At 42.4% G+C, this 26,807-nt stretch overlaps 1 protein-coding gene across 5 annotated transcripts; it reads right to left on the bottom strand.

Annotated features, from left to right (window-relative positions):
* Positions 1-1,717: 1,717 nt before the first annotated feature.
* On the bottom strand, positions 1,718-24,819 carry LOC110625459 (proline-rich receptor-like protein kinase PERK3). Of its 5 annotated transcripts, none has more exons than XM_021771056.2 (10): positions 24,633-24,817; positions 24,176-24,520; positions 24,026-24,109; positions 23,822-23,892; positions 23,545-23,624; positions 23,098-23,230; positions 22,789-22,944; positions 22,627-22,705; positions 2,285-2,364; positions 1,718-1,771 (listed from the first exon to the last, which is right to left on the bottom strand). In XM_021771056.2, the coding sequence occupies exons 1-9, from the start codon at positions 24,682-24,684 to the stop codon at positions 2,330-2,332; spliced, it is 1,035 nt and encodes a 344-aa protein (XP_021626748.1). In that variant the 5' UTR covers positions 24,685-24,817; the 3' UTR covers positions 1,718-1,771; positions 2,285-2,329. The 5 variants fall into 5 exon arrangements, with proteins under 5 accessions (XP_021626748.1, XP_021626749.1, XP_043817439.1 ...); XM_021771057.2 differs by having other exon boundaries at positions 1,721-1,771; positions 2,285-2,358; positions 24,633-24,818; XM_043961503.1 differs by lacking the exon at positions 1,718-1,771 and having other exon boundaries at positions 2,002-2,364; positions 24,633-24,818.
* Between the last annotated feature and the right edge of the window lie 1,988 nt (positions 24,820-26,807).

The following is a 26,807-nucleotide window of genomic DNA, read 5'->3' as shown; positions in this document are numbered from 1 at the left end:
TGATGCCTTAAGCCGGAAATCACTTGGCAGTCTATCCCACATCACGGTAGAGAGGAGACCGGTGGTGAAGGAATTTTACAAGCTCATTGATGAAGGTCTACAGTTGGAGTTGTCTGGTACAGGTGCTCTGATTGCACAGATAAAAGTAACACCCGTGTTTCTGGAGCAGGTAGCTCAGAAACAGCACGAGGACCCAGAGTTAGTGAAGATTGCCAGGACTGTTCAGTCAGGCAAGGGCAGTGAGTTCAGATTCGATAGTAAGGGGATCCTCCGCTATGGGAATAGACTATGTGTACCAGATGACATAGGCTAAAGGGAGACATTATGAGAGAGGCTCATAATGCAAGATACAGTGTTCACCCTGGAGCCACCAAGATGTATCAAGATCTGAAGAGAGTGTATTGGTGGCCAGCTATGAAGAGAGAAGTGGCACAGTTTGTGTCAGCCTGCGAAGTGTGTCAGAGGGTGAAGCTGGAACATCAGAAGCCGGCTGGAATGCTTAACCCACTGTCGATTCCAGAGTGGAAATGGGAAAATATCGCCATGGATTTTGTAGTGGGGCTACCGGCAACATCCAACAGATTAGACTCCATATGGGTGATTGTGGACAGACTCACTAAATCTGCTCACTTCATCCCTGTAAGGAGCAACTACTCTGTGGATAAATTGGCGCAGGTGTATGTTGACGAGATTGTAAGGTTGCATGGGGTTCCCGTTTCTATAGTGTCTGATAGAGGGCCCCAGTTCACCTCCAGGTTCTGGCGGAGTCTGCAGAATGCTATGGGTACCAGGTTGGATTTCAGTACTGCCTTCCATCCCCAGACTGATGGACAGTCAGAGAGGACCATCCAGACAATAGAGGATATGCTCAGGATGTGTGTGCTAGATTTTGGCGGTTCTTGGAGGCAACATCTACCCTTAGTGGAGTTCGCCTACAATAACAGCTATCATGCTAGCATCGGGATGGCTCCATATGAAGCTTTGTATGGGAGGAAGTGCAGATCACCTGTGTGCTGGGAAGAGGTTGGAGAGAGGTCCTTAGCAGGGCCTGAACTTGTAGAGATCACCAGCAGGGTGGTGCCCATTATCCGAGAGAGAATCAAGACTGCTACAAGCAGGCAAAAGAGTTATGCGGACATCCGCAGGAAACAAGTGGAGTTTCAGGAGGGGGATATGGTATTGCTCAAAGTGTCCCCAATGAAAGGGGTGGTTCGGTTCGGGAAGAAAGGTAAGCTAGCTCCACGGTACATCGGGCCCTTTGAGGTCTTGCAAAAGGTTGGGAAGGTATCTGTAACGCCCCGAAAATCGGACCGCTACCGGCGCTAGGATCCAGATCGGCTTAAGGCCGCCGGGACCCGTAGCAAGCCTGACATGTAACCTGTAAACCTGTTTAATCCCATACATGATCAACATCATCATAAACAATTAAAACTTTTCTTTCATACATTTCATCATCTACTAACTCAACCTGCACATACTCTGAACATATACATAACATAGTCCCTCTGTGGGATCTCATCAAGCCTCAAAGGCATTACAACATATGTTGAGTTAGTTTACATAAGCATCATCTATAGATCATGTATCAATGGGATAACAATACTCATAGGGTCAAGCACAACTATAACCTCAATATAAATATCTCATTACATAACATGCTATGATCTCTTACATTACATCATAATACATTTGTCATGTCCACAATCTAGCTATTACATAAACATACTTCAAATCTCTGGCTAACCTCCTGATCTACCCTGTACCTGCACATCTGGGGTTAGGGGAGAGGGGTGAGCTACAAGAGCCCAGTGAGCAGAATAATAAAAACATTATATTTTTAATTCATGCTTCATGAAATGTGTCACATCACAAACAAGCCACATCAAGGGTAAACCTGTCACCAACTAGTCCCATCATCATATCTAATGCCAGCGGCGTAGTCAGAGGCTCACTGGTCTTCCATTAAGCATAACATTACTTACACTGCCCCAAGGCCTTATCAGGCACTTGGTCTTGGCGTTCCATAGTGCCAAGGGCGTAGTCAAAGGCTCCCTGGTCTTCCATTATCTAGTGCCAAGGGCGTAGTCAAAGGCTCCCTGGACTTCCATATCAAGGACTAGTGGATCATTCAGTATTTACCCACAACATCAACATAATATGCAGTGCAACATATTCGTGAATTCTAATGCAACATCCTAAAATATCTCATGGCAATCGTGATGCATGAACATGCTCAAAATTAATATTTCATTAATTTTAAAACTTAAGAGTTTATTCTACTCACCTCTGGTTGCTCTGAAGACTCTAACAACACTCTGTAGCAGCTGACTCACTGCTGGGATCCTCGGTTCCTCGGGTCTGAACCTACACAGGTGGACTCCAATGAGGGACCAAACATATATAAACATAACTCTAATATACTCTCCAAAAACCCCCTAAAACATCATGACATAAACATAGGAATACATGCATGAAGTGGCTGAACAGGGCGCTTTCGGCGGCACCTTCGGCGGCCGAAAGTCCTGGACAGAGACGAAAGTCAGGCAGGTTCGGCGGCACCTTCGGCGGCCGAAACTCCCAGACAGAGACGAAAGTCTCTTTTCGGGGGCAAGCTTCGGCAGCCGAATGCTGCCTCCACAAGGGGGTTCGGCAGCCGAAAGTCCCTTCGGCTGCCGAACCTGGTTTCTGCCAAACAGGCAGAAACTTTGCTCACATGAGCCTCTTGCCTCCCAAAACCACCAATCATGCATAAACTTGTTCTAAAACATGCATACATCACATACATTACACCTAGGGGTCTCAAACTAACATATACCCCAACTACAACACTCACAACAACACATTTCCAACATACATTGCTCAAAAAAATCACATAAAACCTAACATAGCTCAACTAACTCATACAACCCTATACATGCCATTCTACCCCATAAAACTTCATAAAACTTGTTTAAAACATACATTGAGCTTAAGATCGGCTCTTACCTCTTGAAGATCGAGAGAGAGGCGATCAAAACTCGGAGATCCAAGCAAATGAGCTCCTGAGTTTCCAAAGCTCCAAAAGTTGTCTCAAATGCTCAAAACTTGCAATGTGAAGTTAAAACTCAAGAAAAATGGAGGAGATTTGTAGAAAGAACACAAGATTTGGGGAGAGGGAGGTCGAAAGCTTGCTGTGGCCGAAAATGGGAGAAAACTCGCCCATTTCGGCTAAGTGCCCCTTTTATAGGTGGCTGGCCAGGCCACGTTCGGGGGCCGAATGTGCCTCCGCATCCATGCAATGTTCGGCGGCCGAACATAAGGTTCGGCGGCCGAACCTGGACTCCCCTTTCTTATGCTTTCGGGGGCCTAACGTGCCTCCCAAACGCATGCATGTTCGGCGGCCGAACTTGACTTTCGGCGGCCGAACCTGGGTTTTCCTCCAAAGACTTTTCATGCAAAAACTCATTTAATTTCATACTTAAAACATTAAAATACATGAAAACATTTTATAAAAACATGTTTTTACCCTTCTAGAGGTTTCCGACATCCAAATTCCACCGGACGGTAGGAATTCCGATACCGGAGTCTAGCCGGGTATTACATTCTCCCCCCCTTAAGAACATTCGTCCCCGAATGTTCCTCAATTAGTACATACAAAGCATAAAATATATCATACATACTAAACACATAGCACACATAGATACTAACCTTTAAAAGAGATGGGGATATTGCTGGAGCATGGACTCCCGTGTCTCCCAGGTGCATTCTTCCAAATTGTGGTGGTTCCAAAGGACTTTCACCATCGGGATTTCCTTGTTCCTTAACTTTCTGATCTGAGTGTCTAGAATCCATACTGGCTGCTCTACATAAATGAGATCCTCTTGGATCTCCACATCAGGCTCGCTAAGAACCTTGCCTGGATCTGACACGAACTTTCTTAACATGGAAACATGGAAAACCGGATGGATTCTTTCCATAGATGCAGGTAAATCCAGCTTGTACGATACACTCCCAATCCTTTGCAGGACTTCAAAGGGTCCGATGTACCGCGGAGCTAGCTTACCCTTCTTACCAAACCGAACCACCCCTTTTATCGGAGACACCTTGAGCAATACTAGATCCCCCTCCTGAAATTCTACCTGTTTCCTGCGGATGTCTGCATAACTTTTCTGTCTACTCATGGCAGTTCTGATTCTTTCTCTGATCATGGGCACCACCCTGCTGGTGATCTCTACAAGCTCAGGCCCTGCTAAGGACCTCTCTCCAACCTCTTCCCAGCAAACGGGTGACCTGCACTTCCTCCCATACAAAGCTTCATATGGAGCCATCCCTATGCTAGCATGATAGCTGTTATTGTAGGCAAACTCCACCAAGGGTAGATGTTGCCTCCAAGAACCGCCAAAATCTAGCACACACATCCTGAGCATATCTTCTATAGTCTGGATGGTCCTCTATGACTGTCCATCAGTCTGGGGATGGAAGGCAGTACTGAAATCTAGTCTGGTACCCATAGCACTCTGCAGACTCCGCCAAAACCTGGAGGTGAACTGGGGCCCTCTATCTGACACTATTGAAACAGGAACCCCATGCAGCCTTACTACTTCATCCACATACACCTGCGCCAATTTATCCACAGAGTAGTTGCTCCTGACAGGAATAAAGTGAGCAGATTTGGTGAGTCTGTCCACAATCACCCATATGGAGTCTAACCTGTTGGGTGTCGCCGGTAACCCCACTACGAAGTCCATAGCTATATTTTCCCATTTCCACTCTGGAATAGGTAGCGGGTTAAGCATTCCAGCCGGCTTCTGATGTTCCAGTTTCACCCTCTGACACACTTCGCAGGCTGACACGAACTGTGCCACTTCCCTCTTCATAGCTGGCCACCAATACACTCTCTTCAGATCTTGATACATCTTGGTGGCTCCAGGGTGAACACTGTATCTTGCATTATGAGCCTCTCTCATAATGTCTCCCTTTAGCCCTATGTCATCTGGTACACATAGTCTGCTCCCATAGCGGAGGATCCCCCTATCATCAAATCTGAACTCACTGTCTTTACCTGACTGAACAGTCCTGACAATCTTCACTAACTCTGGGTCCTCATGCTGTTTCTGAGCCACCTGCTCCAGAAACACGGGTGCCACTCTCATCTGTGCAATCAAAGCGCCTGTACCAGACAACTCCAATTGTAGACCTTCATTCATGAGTTTGTAAAACTCCTTCACCACGGGTCTCCTCTCTGCCGTGATGTGGGATAGACTGCCAAGTGATTTCCGGCTTAAGGCATCAGCCACTACATTAGCCTTACCCGGATGGTACTGGATCTTGCAATCATAGTCACTTAACAGTTCTACCCATCTTCTCTGTCTCAAATTCAGCTCTCTCTGGCTCAAGATGTGCTGCAGGCTCTTATGATCTGTAAAGATCTCACATTTTACCCCATAGAGGTAGTGCCTCCACATCTTGAGGGCAAAGATAACTGCTGCCATCTCAAGGTCGTGTGTGGGGTAATTTAACTCGTGCCTCTTTAACTGTCTAGAAGCATAAGCTATCACCCTTCCATTCTGCATTAGCACACAACCCACACCTACTCTGGATGAATCACAGAACACTGTGAAATCCTCATTGCTGTTTGGCAGAGCTAACACCGGTGCTGAAGTCAACCTTCCCTTCAGCTCTTCAAAACTCTCTTGGCACTGTTCGGTCCATATGAACTTCTGATTCTTTCTGGTTAACCTGGTCAAAGGAGCTGCAATTTTCGAGAAGTCCTGAACGAACCTCCTGTAATAACCAGCCAAACCCAAGAAACTTATGATCTCTGTTACTGTAGTGGGTCTAGGCCAGTTAGTCACAGCTTCAACTTTCTTGGGATCCACTTCTATTCCGTTCTCTGACACAATATGCCCCAAGAATGAGATGCTCCTTAACCAGAACTCACACTTGGAGAACTTGGCATACAAGCCATGTTCCCTCAAGGTCTGCAGAACTAATCTCAGATGATGGGCATGCTCCTCTGCATTCCTGGAATACACTAGGATATCATCTATGAAGACAATAACGAAGTGATCCAGGTACTGTCTAAATACTCTGTTCATGAGATCCATGAATGCTGCAGGGGCGTTGGTTAACCCGAACGGCATCACAAGGAACTCAAAATGCCCATATCTGGTCCTGAAGGCTGTCTTTGGTACATCTTCCTCTCTAATCCTCAGCTGATGGTACCCAGATCTTAGATCTATTTTGGAGAAACAACCCGCTCCTGCTAGCTGGTCGAATAGATCGTCGATCCTTGGCAACGGGTACTTATTCTTGATGGTGACTTTGTTCAACTGCCTGTAGTCGATACAAAGCCTGAGGGATCCATCCTTTTTCTTCACAAAGAGCACTGGAGCACCCCAAGGTGAGGTACTCGGTCGGATGAAACCCTTATCCACCAGTTTTTGCAATTGTTCCTTAAGCTCCTTCAACTCTGCTGGTGCCATCCTGTAGGGAGGGATAGAGATAGGCCTAGTTCCAGGCATCAGCTCTATTTCAAACTCTATCTCCCTAGCAGGTGGTAATCCTGGAAGCTCGTCTGGGAAGACATCTAAGAACTCTCTGACTACTGGCACTGAGGCGGGCTCTCTAACCTGACTGTCTAGCTCTCTCACATGAGCCAAAAACCCCTGACATCCCCTCCTAAGCAACCTCTGAGCCTGAAGAGCTGATATCAGGCCTCTAGGTGTACCCTTTTTGTCTCCTCTGAAGACGACCTCTGACCCATCCTGACATCTGAACTTAACTACCTTGTCTCTGCAGTCCAAGGTAGCACCATGGGTAGATAGCCAATCCATCCCTAGAATGACGTCGAAGTCTGTCAAATCTAGAACCACAAGGTCGGCGGATAAGCATCTTCCCTCTATAAAAACTGGACTACACTGGCAGACTGACTCTGCAACTGTCGGGTCACACTTGGGTCCACTGACCCATAGGGGACACTCTAACCCAGAGACCATCAACCCTAACCTCTGAACGGCTCTCGGTGCAATAAAAGAATGAGATGCACCAGGGTCCATCAATGCATACACATCAGAACACCCAATGATGAGATTACCTGACACCACGGTGTTGGATGTGTTAGCCTCCTGCTGTGTCATGGTGAAGATCCTTGCTGGAGCTGACGGACCCTCACCTCTGAACCCTGCTGAAGAAGAGGCTGACCCTCTCCCTCTGCCTCTGCCACTGGCCTGTGTCATGGCTGGAGCTGCTGGCTGTGCTACACTGCCTGAAGCTGTCTGCTGAGGCTGTGCCGTAGGAGCTGCTCTAGGACACTCCCGTGACATATGTCCCTGTTGCCCACATCTGTAGCAGGCTGTCGTCCCAAACCGGCATACTCCCCAGTGTGGCCTACCACACTTAGCACACACAGCACTATTTCCACCAGAGCTTGAGCCACCTCCTAATCCCAGACCTGACTTGATCTTGCTCCAGAACTTGTTCTTCTTTGACTTCTTGGGGCTTCTGTCCCACTTCTTACTGCCTGAAGCAGCTGCACTCAGAGATGAAGAACCTGGGGTCTTAAGACCAGAAGGCTGTGCCACTGACTGTTTAACTCTGCCCTCGATGATAGCACTAGCCTCCATTCTCCGGGCCATATCCACTATGGCATGGAAACTCTCTCTATCTGTTGACTGTATCAAGGAGGAATACCTGGAATTGAGCTTCATGATGTACCTCCTTGACTTTTTATGGTCTGTATCAAGGTTCTGGCCAGCAAATGGCAGCAACTCCATAAACCTGTCAGTGTATTCATCTACACTCATGTCATCAGTTTGTCTCAACTGTTCGAACTCTATCATCTTCTGTTCCCTTGAGCTATCAGGGAAAGCCCATCCTGCAAACTCATTAGCAAACTCCTCCCATGAAAGACTGTCCACCCTCGGTTTCACATAGGCCTTGAACCACTCACGGGCCTTCTTGCATTTCAGGGTGAACCCTGCCATCTGAATGGCTCTACTGTCCTCCGCTCCTATCTCATCTGTTATGGTTTTGACCCTCTCCAGATACACAAATGGGTCGTCACCTGTTTCAAATTGGGGGGCACCCAACTTCATGTAGTCGGTCATCCTCACTTTGCTCCCTCCAGATGAGCTAGGTTTAGGGTCTTGGGTTGTTGGAACTGTGGGTTCTGTGGGTGGTGGAGGAGGTGCAGCATCCCCTGGGGTAGGGTTTGCTGGATTTGGATAGTAGGGTGGGGGTGGATACATAGGGTACTGTGGGTATGGTGGGTAGTATGGTGGGTATGGCATCTGTGTGGGGAAAGGGCTAAAGCTAGGGTAATCCGATGTACCTCCCATCGAATACCCGGGATTATGTGGAAAAGGTGGGTACTGAGGTGGCTGAACAAATCCCGAGGCCTGTGTGCCTCCTTGGGACTCTCCCATCCCTTCTTCCGACATACTCACTCCAAGGCTACCATCCCTCCTCTGGTCCACATCCATCTCATCTCCCACATCCTCTGACATACCGCCTTGCACAGTCCCCCTTACTGATCTGCTTCTACCCATATCTAAAGACCTTCTAGGGTCTCTTGCTACTCTTTCCCTGCTTGACCTGCTAGACATTGCCCTAGGCAATGCTGGAGGACGGGCGCTCATGCCCTCATCCTCAGGTGGTACTCCAGTCAATCGTGCAGATCGACGAGTTCCTCTCATCCTGTTTTCTGAAAACAGCACATAGCAAGCAAACATTAGCATCATATGGTTCATATGGGCACACATGAACCCTCATCACATACATAGCAATCAAAACATATCATTAATGCACATGCATCATGTCATGGCATTTCACATCATCATTCAAGACAGGACTCATTATCCTATCCTAGTGGACATGATCTTTTCCTATTGTGCTTGACCTTCTATAACATCTATGAGCCCGACACTCTAGGTCCGACCATGTGAACCTAGGGCTCTGATACCACTCTGTAACGCCCCGAAAATCGGACCGCTACCGGCGCTAGGATCCAGATCGGCTTAAGGCCGCCGGGACCCGTAGCAAGCCTGACATGTAACCTGTAAACCTGTTTAATCCCATACATGATCAACATCATCATAAACAATTAAAACTTTTCTTTCATACATTTCATCATCTACTAACTCAACCTGCACATACTCTGAACATATACATAACATAGTCCCTCTGTGGGATCTCATCAAGCCTCAAAGGCATTACAACATATGTTGAGTTAGTTTACATAAGCATCATCTATAGATCATGTATCAATGGGATAACAATACTCATAGGGTCAAGCACAACTATAACCTCAATATAAATATCTCATTACATAACATGCTATGATCTCTTACATTACATCATAATACATTTGTCATGTCCACAATCTAGCTATTACATAAACATACTTCAAATCTCTGGCTAACCTCCTGATCTACCCTGTACCTGCACATCTGGGGTTAGGGGAGAGGGGTGAGCTACAAGGAAATCCCGATGGTGAAAGTCCTTTGGAACCACCACAATATGGAAGAATGCACCTGGGAGACACGGGAGTCCATGCTCCAGCAATATCCCCATCTCTTTTAGAGGTTAGTATCTATGTGTTTTATGTATGTTATGTTTGTTTTGCTATGCATGTACTAGTTGAGAAACATTCGGGGACGAATGTTCTTAAGGGGGGGAGAATGTAATACCCGGCTAGACTCCGGTATCGGAATTCCTACAGTCCGGTGGAATTTGGGTGTCGGAAACCTCTAGAAGGGTAAAAGCATGTTTTTATAAAAGGTTTTCATGTTTTTAATGTTTTTAAGTATGAAATTTAATGAGTTTTACATGAAAAATCTTTGGAGGAAAATCCAGGTTCGGCCGCCGAACATGCATGCATTTTGGAGGCACGTTAGGCCCCCGAAAGCATGAGTGAGGGAAGTGCAGGTTCGGCCGCCGAACCTTATGTTCGGCCGCCGAACATTGCATGGATGCGGAGGCACTTTCGGGCCCCGAACGTGGCCTGGCCAGCCACTATAAAAGGGTCCCTTAGCCGAAAACGGGCGAGCTTTTTTCCCCATTTTCGGCCAAGGTGAGCTCTCCGTCATTCCTCACCAATCTTGCATCTTTTCCTTCAAATCTCACACGTTTTAATGAGCCTATAACTTTGTTTTTGAAGATTTTTGAGTTTAGAGCAAGATTTGGGTACTTGGAGGTTCAAAGAGCTCAATCTCTCCATCTCCAAGCTAGGATCGCCTTTCCTCTCGTTTCTTCAAGAGGTAAGCTCGGATCCACCCTTATTATGTGTTTTAAACAAGTTTTATGAAGTTTTAAGGGGTAGAATGCATGTTAGGGTATATGTTGAGCTTATGGGTTTTTGATGCTTTGATGAACAATGTGGCTTGATTGTGTGTGTTTGGAGTGTTGTAGATGGGGTATATGCTTGCTTGAGGCCCCTAGGAACTTGTATGCATGCTTTGGTTGAAAAATATGCATGTTTGGAAGGTTTGGAGGCGAAATGTGCAAAGGGAGCCAAGTTTCTGCCCTTTGGCAGAAACCAGGTTCGGCAGCCGAAGGCACTTTCGGCCGCCGAACATGGCTGGGGAGGCAGGCCTTTCGGTTGCCGAAGTTGCCCCTGAAAAGAGACTTTCGTCTCTGTCTGGCACTTTCGGCCGCCGAAGGTGCCGCCGAACCTACCTGAGTTTCGTCTCTGTCTGGGACTTTCGGCCGCCGAAGGTGCCGCCGAAAGTGCCCTGTTCAGCCATTTCATGCATATTTTATGTGATGTTTTCATGATGCATTAGGGGGATTTTTGGGGGTTATATTAGAGTTATGTTTATGTATGTTTGGTCCCTCATTGGAGTCCACCCATGTAGGTTCGGACCCGAGGAACCAAGGACCCCAGCAGTGAGCCAGCTGCTACAGAGATTGTCAGAGTCAGCCAGAGGTGAGTGGAACTAAACTTAACCTTTTAAATTAAGAAATTAAATGTTTTTATCATGCTTCATGCATCATGATTATATTATAGGATGTTTGCATTAGAATTCACGAATATGCCGCATTGCATTGTTGTGATAGATGATAGTGGATGGACATTAGGATGATTCATTAGCCCTCTGAATACGAAGTCCTGTGGTGCCCATAATAGGGCCGGGCATACGAAGTCCTGTGGTGCCCTCTTTAGGGCCGGGCATGGAGCTGAGGGATTTTTGAATCAGTCCACCCGTGGTGTGAAATGTTTGTGTAGTGATGCATTCCATGACAGCATGTTTTAAATATTCTTTTTACAGTTCTACTCACTGGGCATCTAGCTCACCCCTCTCCCTTAACCCCCAGGTTTGCAGGTACGGGATAGATAGAGAAGGCAAGAAGAGAAAAGTCATATGTATGTAATAGTTAGATTGTGGACATGACAATTGTATTATGATGAAATGTAAAAACTTTCAGTATGTTATGTAATGAGGTTATTGAGGTTAGAGTTGTGCTTGACCATAGTGTATTGCTAATCCCTTTTGTATGTACATGATCTTATGATATGATGTTTATGTAAATTAACTCAACACCTGTTGTTTTGCCTTTGAGGCTTGATGAGATCCCACAGAGGGATTATGTTATGTATATGTTCAGAGTATGCACAGGTTGAGTTAGTTGATGATAGTATGTATGAAAGAAAAGTTTTGATTTTTTTTTTTATGTATATGGTTGATCATGTATGGGATTAAACATGTTTACAGGTTATGTTAGGCTTGCTACGGGTCCCGGCGGCCTTATGCCGATCTGGATCCTAGCGCCGGTAGCGGTCCGGATTTCCGGGGCGTTACACTTAAGTATATGCTAGTTGTGTTATGTTTGATGCAAGTTGGAATGAGTTTGGGGGAGTTGTGCATGTGAGATGCAGAGTTTCTGCCTTACGGAAGCAACCAGGTTCGGCCGCCGAAGGGAGTTTCGGCCGCCGAACCCCTTGTGGAGGCAGTTTCGGCTGCCAAAGCTTGCTTCCGAAAGTTGGGACCTTCGTCTCTAGAGGCAAGGTTCGGCCGCCGAAAGTGCTGCTGAAGGTGCATGAGTTTCGTCTCTGGACGGGACTTTCGGCCGCCGAAGGTGCCGCCGAACATGCATGAGTTTCGTCTCTGGAGGGGGGTTTCGGCCACCGAACCTGCCGCCGAAAGTGCCCTGTCCAGCCTTTCTTTGCTTGTTTTACATGATGGTTTTATGATGTTCTAGGGGGTTTCCGGAGAGTTGTTTAGAGTCTTTATAGTCTATGTTTGGTACCTCATTTGAGTCCACCTATGTAGGTTCGGACCAGAGGAACCGAGGACCACAGCAGTAGGTCAGCTGCAGCAGAGTCAGTTTGAGGTGAGTAGAACTAAACCATGTTTTAAAATTTAAGCATATCTCATGCATCATGATTGCTATGAATATTTTAGGTTGTTTTGCATTAGTTTCATGAAGTTGATGCATTGCATACTATGTTGATGATGTGGATGAATTTTGAGTGACCCATTAGCTCTCCTATGTATGATGATGAAAGTCCAAGGCTGCCCATGTCCTCGCGTCCTGGCACCCCCCTATGTTTGCATGCTGATGAAAGTCTAGGGCTGCCTCATGTCCACGCGTCTTGGCAACTGCATGATATAAAGTGATAGCCTGCGGAGCCCCGTCGAGGGTCGGGCATAGGATGAGAGGGCTAATGGTGACAAGATTCATCCGTTACGTGAAATGTTTGAGTTATGATGCATTCCATGAGAGCATGTTTATATGAAAATGCCCCATGTTTCTACTCACTGGGCTTTATAGCTCACCCCGTTTTCCCTTTACCCCAGTTTGCAGGTGTGGGACAGATCAGGGAGTTGATAGTGTTAGAGGAGTTCTGATCATGTAATAGCTAGTGGTGGACATGTAATTGATGTATATGATGTAAACTTTTAAATAGATGTTTAGAACTGTTAAGAATGATGTGTAGTATTGTTAAGAATGATGTATAGTACTGTGCTTGGCCCAGTTTTATGTTAATTCCCTTTATGTACATGGTCGATTATGTTTATGTTTCATGGATGAGTATGAGTGTCCAGGCTTAACACATATGGTATGGACCCAACTAGAGCATTGATGAGTACTCTGGTTAGGGGGTTCATACACAGGTTACAGAGTTAGTGCATGCACAGATTAAGCCAGGGAACAAAACAAAATTTTGACAGGAAATGTTTGATCATGTATGGGATTTATACAGGTATGCAGAGAGTATAGGAGGCTTGCTACGGGTCCCGGCGGCCTTATGCCGATCTGGATCCTAGTGCAGGTAATGGTCCGAAATCTGGGTCGTTACAGATTGGTATCAGAGCCCTAGGTTCGTAAGGTCGGACCTAGAGTGTATAGGGCTCATAGATGTTCTAGAAGGGCAAGCACAGTAGGAAAAACATGTCCACTAGGGTAGGATGTTGAGTTTTGTCCTTTGATGATGTTATGATATGCATGTTTTATATGTGATGAGGGTTCATGTGTGTTTCCACATGGACCATATGATACTGATGTTTTGTGCTATGTGTTGTTTTCTCAGAAAACAAGATGCGAGGAACTCGTCGATCTACCCGATTGACTAGAGTACCATCTCAGGACGAGGGTGCAGATGCCCATCCTCCTGTTTTGCCTAGGTCCATATCAAGTAGGCCTAGCAGAGGAAGAACGTCAAGGGACCCTAGAAGGTCTTTTGATGGAAGCAGAAGAGGAACAGTGCAAGGAGGAGTATCTATGGAAGTGGAGGATGATTGGGATGTGGAGCAGCAGATGGATAGTAATTTGGGTGTCGGTATGTCTGAGGAAGGCATGGGTGAGTCTCAGGGAGGCACTCAGGCCTCGGAGTTTGTTTCACCACCTCAATACCCACCTTATCCACAGTATCCGGGATATTCGATGGGAGGTATGTCGGATCATCCTAGTTTTAACCCTTACCCATCTTATATGACATATCCACCATTCTATCCACCATACCCACAGTATCCTATGTATCCACCCCCATCTTATCATCCAGAAACAGTACACCCTATACCAGAAAATGTTGCACCTCCATCACCACCAGAAGAACCTATAGCCCCAGAAGTTCCAATATCACAGCCTAGTTCATCTAGAAGGGGAAAGGTCAAAATGACTGCTTATCTGATGTTGGGTGCTCCCCAATTTGATACAGGTGACGATCCGTTTGAGTATCTCAAAACGGTGAAGACGCTTACAGATGAGCTAGGGGCTGACGATACCAGAGCCATTCAGATGGCAGGGATCTCATTGAAATGTAAGAAAGCTAAAGAGTGGTATCGAAGCTATGTAGAACCGAGGATAGACAGTCTCACCTAGGAGGTGTTTGCTAACGAGTTTGCGGGATGGACTTTTCCCGATAGCTCGAGGGAGATGAAGATGTTAGAATTTGAACAACTGAGGCAGAGTGATGAGATGACCGTAGATGATCTCGCTGACAAATTTATGGAGCTCTTGCCTTTTTCAGGGCAATCTCTTGATACTGATCAGAAGAAGTCCAGGAGGTTTATTATGAAGTTAAACTCCAGGTATTCCTCCTTGATACAATCAGCTGAGAGGGAGAGCTTCCATGCTATAGTAGATATGGCTCGGAGAATGGAGGCTAGTGCGATCATTGAAGGGAAGGTTAGGCAGTCAGTGGCTCAAACTTCAGTACCCAAGGCATCAGGAAGTGGAAAAATGGACAGGTCCAAGTCTAAAAAGAGTAAGTTTTGGAACAAGCTGAAGTCCGGACTAGGAATGGGAAGTAGTTCAAACCCTGGTTCGGGAAGTCAGGTGTGCATGAGGTGTGGAAAGTTACACAGAGGAGTTTGTCGAGCTGGGACAAATGCATGTTTTAGATGTGGACAAGAGGGGCATATGGCTCGGGATTGTCCTAGAACAGTTTCTATGGCACAGTCTCAGCAGACGGGTTCTGGCAGTGTAGCTCAGCCAGCAGCACCAGCACAAACTCAGGCTAGTAGCAGAGGTCGAGGAAGAGGAGCAGCCTCTTCTTCAGCAGCAGCAGGTTCCCGAGGTGGAGGTCCTGCAGCCCCAGCGCGGATCTTCACGATGACGCAAGAAGAGGCTAACACATCTAACACGGTGGTGTCAGGTAAACTCATCATTGGGTGTTCTGATGTGTATGCTTTAATGGACCCCGGTGCTACTCACTCTTTCATTGCTTCTAGAGCCGTAGAGAGGTTGGGTCTGATAGTTTCTGGGTTAGAGTGTCCTCTCTGGGTCAGTGGACCCAAATGTGACCCATCAGTAGCAGAGTCAGTCTGCAGGTACAGTCTAGTGTTTATAGAAGGTAGATGCCTTCCAGCTGACCTGGTGGTTCTAGATTTGATAGATTTTGACGTCATTCTAGGGATGGATTGGCTATCTACATATGGTGCTACCTTGGATTGCAGGGACAAGGTAGTTAGTCTTAGGGATCTGGATGGGTCAGTATGTGTCTTCAGAGGAGACAGGAGGGGGACGCCTAGAGGCTTGATATCAGCCCTTCAGGCTCACAGGTTGTTGAGGAGGGGTTGTCAGGGGTTTCTAGCTCATGTGAGAGAGCTAGATAAACAGGTTAGGGAACCAGCTTCGGTACCAGTAGTTAATGAGTTTTTAGATGTGTTCCCGGAAGAGCTTCTAGGACTACCACCTGATAGGGAAATAGAGTTCGAGATAGAGTTGACGCCTGGTACCAGACCGATCTCTATTCCTCCCTACAGGATGGCACCAGCAGAATTGAAAGAGCTGAAAGAGTAGCTGCAAGAGTTGGTAGATAAGGGTTTCATCCGCCCTAGTACCTCACCTTGGGGTGCTCCAGTGCTTTTTGTTAGAAAGAAGGATGGATCCCTTAGACTTTGTATCGACTATAGACAGTTGAATAAGGTCACTACCAAGAATAAGTATCCCTTGCCGAGGATCGACGATCTATTCGACCAGCTAGCTGGAGCAGGTTGTTTTTCTAAAATAGATCTGAGATCGGGATATCACCAGTTAAGAGTTAGAGAAGAAGATGTTCCCAAGACAGCCTTCAGGACCAGATATGGGCACTATGAGTTCCTGGTAATGCCGTTCGGGTTGACTAATGCCCCTGCAGCATTTATGGACCTCATGAATAGAGTTTTCAGTGAGTACCTGGATCACTTTGTGATTGTCTTTATAGATGATATTCTAGTGTACTCCAAGGATGCAGAGGAGCATGCCCATCATCTGGGGACAGTTTTGCAAACCTTGAGAGAGCATAGCTTGTATGCTAAGTTCTCCAAGTGTGAGTTCTGGTTAAGGAGCATTTCTTTCTTGGGGCATGTTGTTTCAGCAGACGGAATCGAGGTAGACCCCAAGAAGATAGAGGCTGTAGCTAACTGGCCCAGACCCACTACGGTGACGGAGATTAAAAGTTTCTTGGGTTTGGCCGGCTACTACAGATGGTTTGTGCAGGATTTCTCAAAAATAGCCGCTCCTATGACCAAGCTGACCAAGAAGAATCAGAAGTTTGCTTGGTCAGATCAGTGTGAAGAAAGTTTTGAAGAGCTTAAGAGGAGATTGACGACAGCACCAGTGTTGGCTTTGCCAGTCAGTGGTGAGGACTTCACAGTATTCTGTGATGCGTCTAGAGTAGGGCTGGGTTGTGTTTTGATGCAGAATGATAGGGTGATAGCTTATGCTTCTAGGCAGTTGAAGAAGAATGAGTTGAATTACCCCACACACGACCTGGAGATGGCAGCAGTTATCTTTGCACTCAAGATGTGGAGACACTACCTCTATGGGGTTAGATGCGAGATCTTCACAGACCACAAAAGTTTACAGTATATCTTGAGTCAAAGAGAGCTGAATTTGAGACAAAGAAGGTGGGTAGAGCTACTTAGTGACTACGATTGTAAAATTCAGTATCATCCGGGTAAGGCGAACGTTGTGGCAGACGCCTTAAGCCGGAAGTCACTTGGCAGCTTATCCCACATAACCGCAGAGAGACGACCAGTGGTGTCGGAGTTTTATAAGCTCTTGGAGGAAGGGCTGCAGTTAAAGTTATCTGGTACCGGTGCTTTGATAGCACAGATGAGAGTAACACCAGTTTTTCTGGAGCAGGTGGCTCAGAAACAGCACGAGGACCCAGAACTAGTGAAGATTGTCAGGACTGTTCAGTCAGGCAACAGTGCAGAATTCAGGTTTGACGGTCAAGGGATCCTCCGTTACGGGAATCGTCTATGTGTACCAGATGATAGAGAGTTGAAGGAAGACATTATGAGGGAAGCTCATAATGCAAGGTATAGCGTTCACCCTGGAGCCACTAAGATGTATCAAGATTTGAGAAGAGTGTATTGGTGGCCAGCGATGAATAAAGAAGTGGCACAGTATGTGTCAGCCTGCGAGATATGTCAAAGGGTGAAGCTAGAGCACCAGAAGCCGGCCGGAATGCTTAACCCACTGCCTATTCCAGAGTGGAAATGGGAAAACATAGCCATGGACTTTGTAGTGGGGTTACCGGTGACGTCTAACAGGCTAGACTCCATCTGGGTGATTGTGGATAGACTGACTAAATCTGCTCACTTCATTCCGGTTAGGAGTAACTACTCTGTGGACAAACTTGCGCAGGTGTATGTAGAAGAGATAGTAAAGCTGCATGGAGTTCCTGTGTCTATAGTTTCGGATAGAGGACCTCAGTTTACCTCCAGGTTTTGGCGGAGTCTGCAAGCTGCTATGGGCACGAGATTGGATTTCAGTACTGCTTTCCACCCACAGACAGACGGTCAATCAGAGAGGACCATCCAAACCATAGAAGATATGCTCAGAATGTGTGTGTTAGACTTTGGCGGTTCTTGGAGACAGCATCTACCTTTGGTGGAGTTTGCCTACAACAACAGCCATCATGCTAGCATAGGGATGGCTCCTTATGAAGCTTTGTATGGGAGGAAATGCAGAACACCTGTTTGCTGGGAAAAAGTAGGGGAGAAGGCTCTGGCAGGGCCAGAGTTAATAGAGATTACCAGCAGGGTAGTGCCCATAATCAGAGAAAGGATGAAAACTGCAGTTAGCAGACAGAAGAGCTATGCAGACGTTCGCAGGAAACAGTTAGAGTTCCAGGAGGGGGATATGGTTTTGCTGAAAGTGTCTCCAATGAAGGGAGTGGTTAGGTTCGGAAGAAAGGGTAAACTAGCTCCGCGGTACATTGGTCCCTTTGAGATCTTGCAGAGGATCGGGAAGGTATCGTATAAGCTGGATTTACCTGCATCTATGGAGAGAATTCACCCGGTTTTCCATGTTTCTATGCTGAGACGGTTCGTGCCTGATCCGAGTAAGGTTCTTAGTGAACCTGATGTAGAGATCCTCGGTGATCTCACCTATGTAGAGCAGCCAGTACGGATCTTGGACACGCAGATCAGAAAGCTAAGGAACAAGGAAATTCCGATGGTGAAAGTTTTGTGGAACCACCACAATCTAGAGGAATGCACCTGGGAGACACGGGAATCTATGCTTCAGCAGTATCCATATCTGTTTTAAGGTTAGTTAGTTTTTTCCCGTATCTATGTGTTATGTGTTCGAGGAACATTCGAGGACGAATGTTCTTAAGGGGGGGAGAATGTAATACCCGGCTAGAGTTCGGCATTGGAATTCCTGTAGTCCGGTGAATTTCCGATGTCGGAATGCCCTAGAAGGGTTCGGGTTATGTTTTTACATGTTTTAAAAGAGTTTTAATGTTTTAAAGTGTTAAAAAGAAATGAGTTTTTGAAAGAAAAAACACCAAGGCAGAAAAGCCCATGTTCGGCCGCCGAAGGTTACTTTCGGCCGCCAAACATGCATGGCATTCGGCTTCACGTTTGGCCGCCGAAGGTGGTCTGGCCAGCCACCTATAAATGGTCAAAGGTCGGTGATTTGGATCACTTTTTCCATTTTTGCCAACCAGAGGTGAGGCTGAGGTTCTCCTTGGGTGATTTTCATGTTTCCTTCAAATCATTCAAAGTTTTGATGAGTTTTATGTTTGTTTTGAAGTTTTTGAGTAAAAGAGCAAAGTTAGGAAGTTTGGAGGTTTTGAGGGAAGATTTCTCCATCACTCCACGTTGGGATCGTTTATTCTCTCATTTGGAAGAGGTAAGTGAAGATCCTGAACTTCCTTTCTTGATTTTTGAAGGTTTCATGGAGTTTTTATGGGTAGAAATGCATGTTAGGTTAAGGAGGGTGTTATGGAGGGTTTTGTGTATATTCATGATTTGTGGTTGTTTGTGTTTGTTGTTTGGGGTTTTATGTTAGTTTTGGACCCCTTTATGCATATACTTAAGTATATGCTAGTTGTGTTATGTTTGATGCAAGTTGGAATGAGTTTGGGGGAGTTGTGCATGTGAGATGCAGAGTTTCTGCCTTACAGAAGCAACCAGGTTCGGCCGCCGAAGGGAGTTTCGGCCGCCGAACCCCTTGTGGAGGCAGTTTCGGCTGCCAAAGCTTGCTTCCGAAAGTTGGGACCTTCGTCTCTGGAGGCAAGGTTCGGCCGCCGAAAGTGCCGCCGAAGGTGCATGAGTTTCGTCTCTGGACGAGATTTTCGGCTGCCGAAGGTGCCGCCGAACATGCATGAGTTTCGTCTCTGGAGGGGGGTTTCGGCCGCCGAACCTGCCGCCGAAAGTGCCCTGTCCAGCCTTTCTTTGCTTGTTTTACATGATGGTTTTATGATGTTCTAGGGGGTTTCCGGGGAGTTGTTTAGAGTCTTTATAGTCTATGTTTGGTACCTCATTTGAGTCCACCTATGTAGGTTCGAACCAGAGGAACCGAGGACCACAGCAGTAGGTCAGCTGCAGCAGAGTCAGTTTGAGGTGAGTAGAACTAAACTATGTTTTAAAATTTAAGCATATCTCATGCATCATGATTGCTATGAATATTTTAGGTTGTTTTGCATTAGTTTCACGAAGTTGATGCATTGCATACTATGTTGATGATGTGGATGAATTTTGAGTGACCCATTAGCTCTCCTATGTATGATGATGAAAGTCCAAGGCTGCCCATGTCCTCGCGTCCTGGCACCGCCCTATGTTTGCATGCTGATGAAAGTCCAGGGCTGCCTCATGTCCACGCGTCTTGGCAACTGCATGATATAAAGTGATAGCCTGCGGAGCCCCGTCGAGGGCCGGGCATAGGATGAGAGGGCTAATGGTGACAAGATTCATCCGTTACGTGAAATGTTTGAGTTATGATGCATTCCATGAGAGCATGTTTATATGAAAATGCCCCATGTTTCTACTCACTGGGCTTTATAGCTCACCCCGTTTTCCCTTTACCCCAGTTTGCAGGTGTGGGACAGATCAGGGAGTTGATAGTGTTAGAGGAGTTCTGATAATGTAATAGCTAGTGGTGGACATGTAATTGATGTATATGATGTAAACTTTTAAAGAGATGTTTAGAACTGTTAAGAATGATGTGTAGTATTGTTAAGAATGATGTATAGTACTGTGCTTGGCCCAGTTTTATGTTAATCCCCTTTATGTACATGGTCGATTATGTTTATGTTTCATGGATGAGTATGAGTGTCCAGGCTTAACACATATGGTATGGACCCAACTAGAGCATTGATGAGTACTCTGGTTAGGGGGTTCATACACAGGTTACAGAGTTAGTGCATGCACAGGTTAAGCCAAGGAACAAAACAAAATTTTGACAGGAAATGTTTGATCATGTATGAGATTTATACAGGTATACAGAGAGTATAGGAGGCTTGCTACGGGTCCCGGCGGCCTTATGCCGATCTGGATCCTAGCGCCGGTAATGGTCCGAAATCTGGGTCGTTACAGTAGTAATCATATGTGTGGTAGTAAGTCTCTCTTTTCCCATTTAGATAAAACTTTTCATTCAACTATGAGCTTTGGTGATAGTTCTAAAGTAAATGTGATGGGAAAAGGTGATATTGATATTAAAACTAAGAATGGTTTTATGGAGACCATTTCTAGTGTGTTTTATGTTCCTGATTTGAAAATTAATTTACTTAGTGCTGGTCAATTGCAAGAGAAGGGCTATCTGATAATCATTCAAAAGAGAGCTTGTAAAATTTATGATCCTTCAAGAGAAGCTATTGTAATTATTTAAATGAGCTCAAACAGGTTGTTTCCATTGCAAATTCAAGTTGCCCAAACCAATTTGATGGCTGAAATGAAGAATCCATCTCGGCTTTGGCATTTCCGTTACGGCCACTTGAATTTCGGTGGATTAAGAACTCTCCAACAGGGGAATATGGGGAATGGTCATCCTCAAATTACTATTCCATCTCGTGTTTATGAAGAGTGTGTGTTTGTAAACAACATTGCTCTCAATTTCCACAAGGAAAATAATAGAGAGCGAAAAATTTTTTAGAGCTGGTCCATTTCGATATATGTGTTCCAATCAATTCAACTTCCAATGGGGGTAATAAATATTTAATCACTTTCATTGATGATTTTTCTCGGAAGATTGGATTTACTTTTTGCAGGCTAAATCAGAAGCTTTTTGTGCATTTAAAAGCTTCAAAGTGCATGTTGAAAATGAGTAAGGGAAGGCAGTTAAAACTTTCCGTACTAATCATGGTGGAAAATATTGTTCAAAGAAATTTAAACAATTTTGTGATGAATAAAGCATTCAAAGACAACTCACAGCTGCCTATATACCATACTAAAATGGCGTATTGGAAAGGAAAAATAGAACAATACTTAATATGGTGAGAAGATTGCTGGCTAAAGGCAATGTTCCGAAAAACTTTTGCCCTAAGGCAGTTAATTGGAGTATCCATGTACTGAATAGAAGTCTAACATTTTCAATACAGAATATGACTCCAAAGGAAATATGGAGTGAAAGAAAACCAACTGTTGATCATTGTGGAATTTTCAGTTGCATCAAATATGCATATATATATCTGATGAGAAAAGAAAAAAGTTAAATGATAAAGGTGAAAAATGTGTCTTTCTTATCTTAAGTGAAGTCTCTAAAACTTATAAATTATTAAATTCAGACACTAAAAAGATTGTGATCAGTAGAGATGTGAGTTTTTACGAAGAAAACACATGGAATTAGGATAAAAATGAGTCACAACAGCAACCTATATGAGTCTCCTTTAAAGAAATAGAGAATCAAAATGACCAACTTGTACAACTTTTAGAATCTGACTTGCAACATCAAATTGCTGGTCACCGGAAATCCAACCTATTGAAAGAGGTTAGCCTCGTTCTACTAGGAAACCAACTTGGTTAACAGACTATGTAAATCATAATATAATGTTAAGTGTTCTAAGAACTGTATCTTATAAGTAATTCTATTCTTCTAATTCAAATAAAATTATATGTTTAATCTTGAAACTATTCAATCCTATAAATATTAACTATATGATTTAATTCAATAATTGACAAAATTAATGATTAGGAATTATGTATGACTTTAAGGTAAAATTTTCATCATTGTTTTTACAGTTTGTTTGAATAATTAGAAGATAAAAATTATATTTCATTAATATGTTAACAATTTTGACTAAAAAACTAATTTATTCTACATTTAAAATTAAAAAAATTAATATTTATGCAGTTGAAAATCAACATTTGTTTCTAATTTTAAGATATGACACAAATTAAATAAAAATTAATTTAGGCATCAATTTGATCAAGTTTTAGTATAAATACGCATATAATTTCTAATAAATTAACATAAAAGGATATAGACCTTTATGTATGATGCTCTTTCGCAATTTATGATCGTATAATTCTTCCGGGAGTGATATTCCTTCAAGAACTAGACGTATCTGCATGACATAACAATAAAATGATTACAAGGTTTAAGATAATATATATATGGTTTTGAGATTAGTTATGTGAAAAATTTTACCTTTTTCATTGTTGGCCGAGAGCTTGGAGGTTGATTTAGACAAGAATTAACACAAGAAACCATTCGATACATTTGTTCGTGGTGAAAGGATTGTAAATTGGAATCTATAAAATTTGTATATCTTCCATCCAAAGCCTTTTTAATTAGAGGATTTGCCTACAAGATATTAATTAAAAAATTATTATTAATGAATCATAAATGCATTGGATTGAAATCTAAATAACTCCAATTGAGATCTATATTCAAAACTTTATAAATGGTAAATAGAATATTTATATCATAGTTTTATTAAAGCAAACAGAGTCATACCCAAGTAACAATGTCAATACCATTGTCTATAGGCATTCTTACAGTAATCAGTTCTAAAAGTGTAACTCCAAAAGAATAAATATCGGATTTATCAGAATACTTTCCAAGTTTTGTTGTCAGTGGATCTTCGTAACTGCAATAGAATTTGTTAAGATTAAGATTACTTTTATTTTTTTGAACTGAGAATTGGAGATTTGAAAAGTAGAATATGAAATCTCTCAGATTTACTCAAATGCACTTACCACCAGATTAAATCTGTGAGTGCGTTAAGATTAAGATTACTAATACTATCAAATTAAGGAGCACTTATATTTTTTTATGTGTTATTTTATTTATTTCAATATTTATTTTATTTTAAACTATTCTAAGAGAAGATAATAATAGCATTTGAAAAAATAGAAAATAATATCAATGCAATTAAATGATAGAAAGAAAATTATATCTTACACATGGGTTCCCATAACTGATGATTTGGATATATGAGTAGCACCGTCGGTAAAAAATTGAGCAAGTCCAAAATCTGTTATCTAAACAAATTATTTAAGTTAATTAAATAAATTTATTATGCCATTTATATATATATATATTAATTAAATTATATAATTAATGATTCACATAATTTTTTAATGTTATTCAAAAATAAAATTTCAATCATCAAAGTTACGCTATATATACATATGTGATGACATTACTAAAATATTTTCTTATGATAAAATTATCTTACCTTAGGTTCAAAATCTTCCTCAAGAAGAATATTATCTGGTTTAATATCTAAATGAACAATTTTAGATTTATCTGAAAAAATATAAAAAGAATATGAACTGCAAGAGAAAATAAATTATCAAACATAAATAAAAATAAATAAATAAATTTACACTCAAAAAGCTAAAATACTGCCATATAAGAATATGTAGTAGTATATACTCACAATTTTCATGTAAATATTCTAATCCTCTTGCAGAACCTATAGCGATCTTCATTCTTATTTCCCAGTCCAAAACATTATCACTTCCTATTAATTATATCATATTGATTAGTTATATGAACATAAAAGTAAAAGAAAGAATATGGGACTCACCATGTAATTTAGATCTCAAGGACCCATTTGGAAAATACTTTAAGATGAGCAATCTATTGGCTCCATAAATGCAGTAACCAACCAGTTCAACGAGGTTTTTGTGACTGAGGCTTTGGACGATCATAATCTCCTTCTCCAAACCTCCTTCGGATTGTACATCCGAAAAATCAAGTTTCTTGATAGCACGGATCTCACCATCTAAAGATGCCTTAAAAACATGACCAAAACCACCTTTACCAATTAGATTATTGTGCGAGAAATGATCAGTTGCCTTTGCTAATTCACCGTATGAATATGACTTTGGCCCAATAGTCTTCTCAGAAGATGAGCCAGATTCATTCTGATCTGTGCTTAGTGACAATCAATAAACAACATGCCTCAATTAGTTAGATGAAATGAAATCTCCATGAAACTATTACTATTTGGTACAACAGTTTCAGCTAAAAACAATTAATACCTCTAGTTTCAATCCGGTGATCTGCCCCGTTCATCCCCAAGCGATTGGCCATCAGAAGTTGCAGACTTGTGCAACCACGGCCAGAGGTTTTTTGCAAGTATATATAATAGAGTTCTTATAGAGTGTGAATGTGAATGGTCAGAGATAAAGAGGGAGATGTAAGAAGGATGAAGGAAGACAGTTAGGACCTTCGTTTTCCTTTTTTTTAAAAAAAAAAAAAAATTAACGTTGACGTTGAGCGTAGAATTCGCAGCATGTGGCCTCCAGTTAATGTCATTTTGTGTAATGCATATTATAAATTTATTAATGAGTTTCTCTTTATTCTAAGTTTCAATGAGGGTCTTTTATTAATGAGTTCGACTCAGTAAACCTACGGTGGATATAATTTCTTTTCTTAAAATATATAATAAAAAATGTAATTAATGGGGCTTTCTTACAGAATGAGTATGGGAATTTCATGTTTTCACACTGTAATTAGAGTAATTTTATAATATATTAGTGATTTTATGCAGGATATCTGATGTAAATAATTGACAAATTAATTTCGTGTAGTGGGCAACAAAAGATTATGAGAATAAAAATAAAAATATAAAAGTCTTATAAAAATAACAAGTTATTTATTGTTTATTAAGACATAAGGTTAACGTGATTTCCACCTGGACGTTTGAATGGATGTACTTATGTTAATAACTCTATCAATGAACAATCATGGCATTTGAATTTAATTAGTATTAACATTTTTTTTTCAAAGTCAACGATCTGGATGGTCTCATATCTAATTCATATGATTATGGTTTTTTAATTATTCATTCTTTAATTTAGATAAATTAATAAAGAGAACTAACTAGCAATTGAAATAACTTGTAACATTAAACTTTCTAAATGAGGCGATGATTTTTCAGTCTATGGTCTAGTTGTATTAATAGAAGTTAGAAGTGTAAACGAATCAAGTCGAGTCGAATTTTGAAGAACTCAAATTTGGTTCGTTAAAATTTTTTTAAATTCGAACCGAATTCGAGTTTTACTCATTTCGAACTCGAGTCGAGTATTAAAAAGTTTAAGTTTGTCTCGTTTAGCAAACGAATTTAGACGAGTCGAGTTTTTATCGAGCTGAATCGAACTTTTATCGAGTTTAGTCTCGAATAGTTAACTAATGATTCAATTTATTTACATATATAATGAGTTTTAATTTAAAACGAATAAGTTTAAAACTAAAATAATTTTAGTTAAATAAGTATATTCACAAATTAACTCGTAAACTTATAAAGATAAACTTTAAAATTTTAATGATCCAAATATATGTAAATTTAAAAGTATAACTAAATTATATTGAGCTGAATTTTAAAAAATTTAAGTTTGGCTAATGAAAGTATATGTAGGATTTGAGTTTATTGCTGTTATGATAATAATTTCAACTTACTTAATGAGACTGTTCACGAGTCTATTCGCGAGCCTGCTCATTAACTCAGAAACGAGCCGAACTCACTGAGTTTTAACGAGTCGAATACTATGGAACTCAAATTTAGTTTGTTTATCAAATGAGTCTAAAAATTAAACTCGAACTTGGTCGAGTTTTTATCGAACCGGATCTCCAGTAGCTCACGAACGATTTGATTCATTTACACCTCTAATAGAAGCCAATAGTTGGACTAGGAGTTCAATCTCCCGTTGATACAATATCATGTGTATATATAGTTGTCCACAGCAGATTCCAGATCCATACCCCATTTTCCCAGCGTCCAGCATCAAATACAAATACATTCGGTTCAATGCAAAAACTGAAGAGCCCAGGATGACAGGTCGAATCAAAATTAAAAAGAATAACTAATATTTTGCTTATAGTTAAAATAAATTAGGAGATTTTATTTAAAATAATGCATGGCTTTTTGATAAATGAGAAAGAGTTTAAATATAAATTGGAATCAATAACTACTCCTAACTTCATGATATAGTGAAAAAAAATAACAATAGATAATAATTTGGTCTAATCCCACGTGAAGCAAGTAAATCAACAAATAAAGCCACATTCTTTTTCATGTTGCATGAGCAAGTATACCATCATGTTGCACATATAGGTGTGTCCATGTCTCATGTTACATAGCACACATTGAGATCTTTTTGGCCTATCATTTCCTTCACCTTCAACAACAACCTTATCTCCAAGATTGAGATGGA

The sequence above is a fragment of the Manihot esculenta genome, chromosome 11, assembly GCF_001659605.2.
Source record: "Manihot esculenta cultivar AM560-2 chromosome 11, M.esculenta_v8, whole genome shotgun sequence".
Classification (NCBI taxonomy): Eukaryota; Viridiplantae; Streptophyta; class Magnoliopsida; order Malpighiales; family Euphorbiaceae; genus Manihot; species Manihot esculenta.
This window is presented reverse-complemented; position numbering and strand designations above follow the sequence as displayed.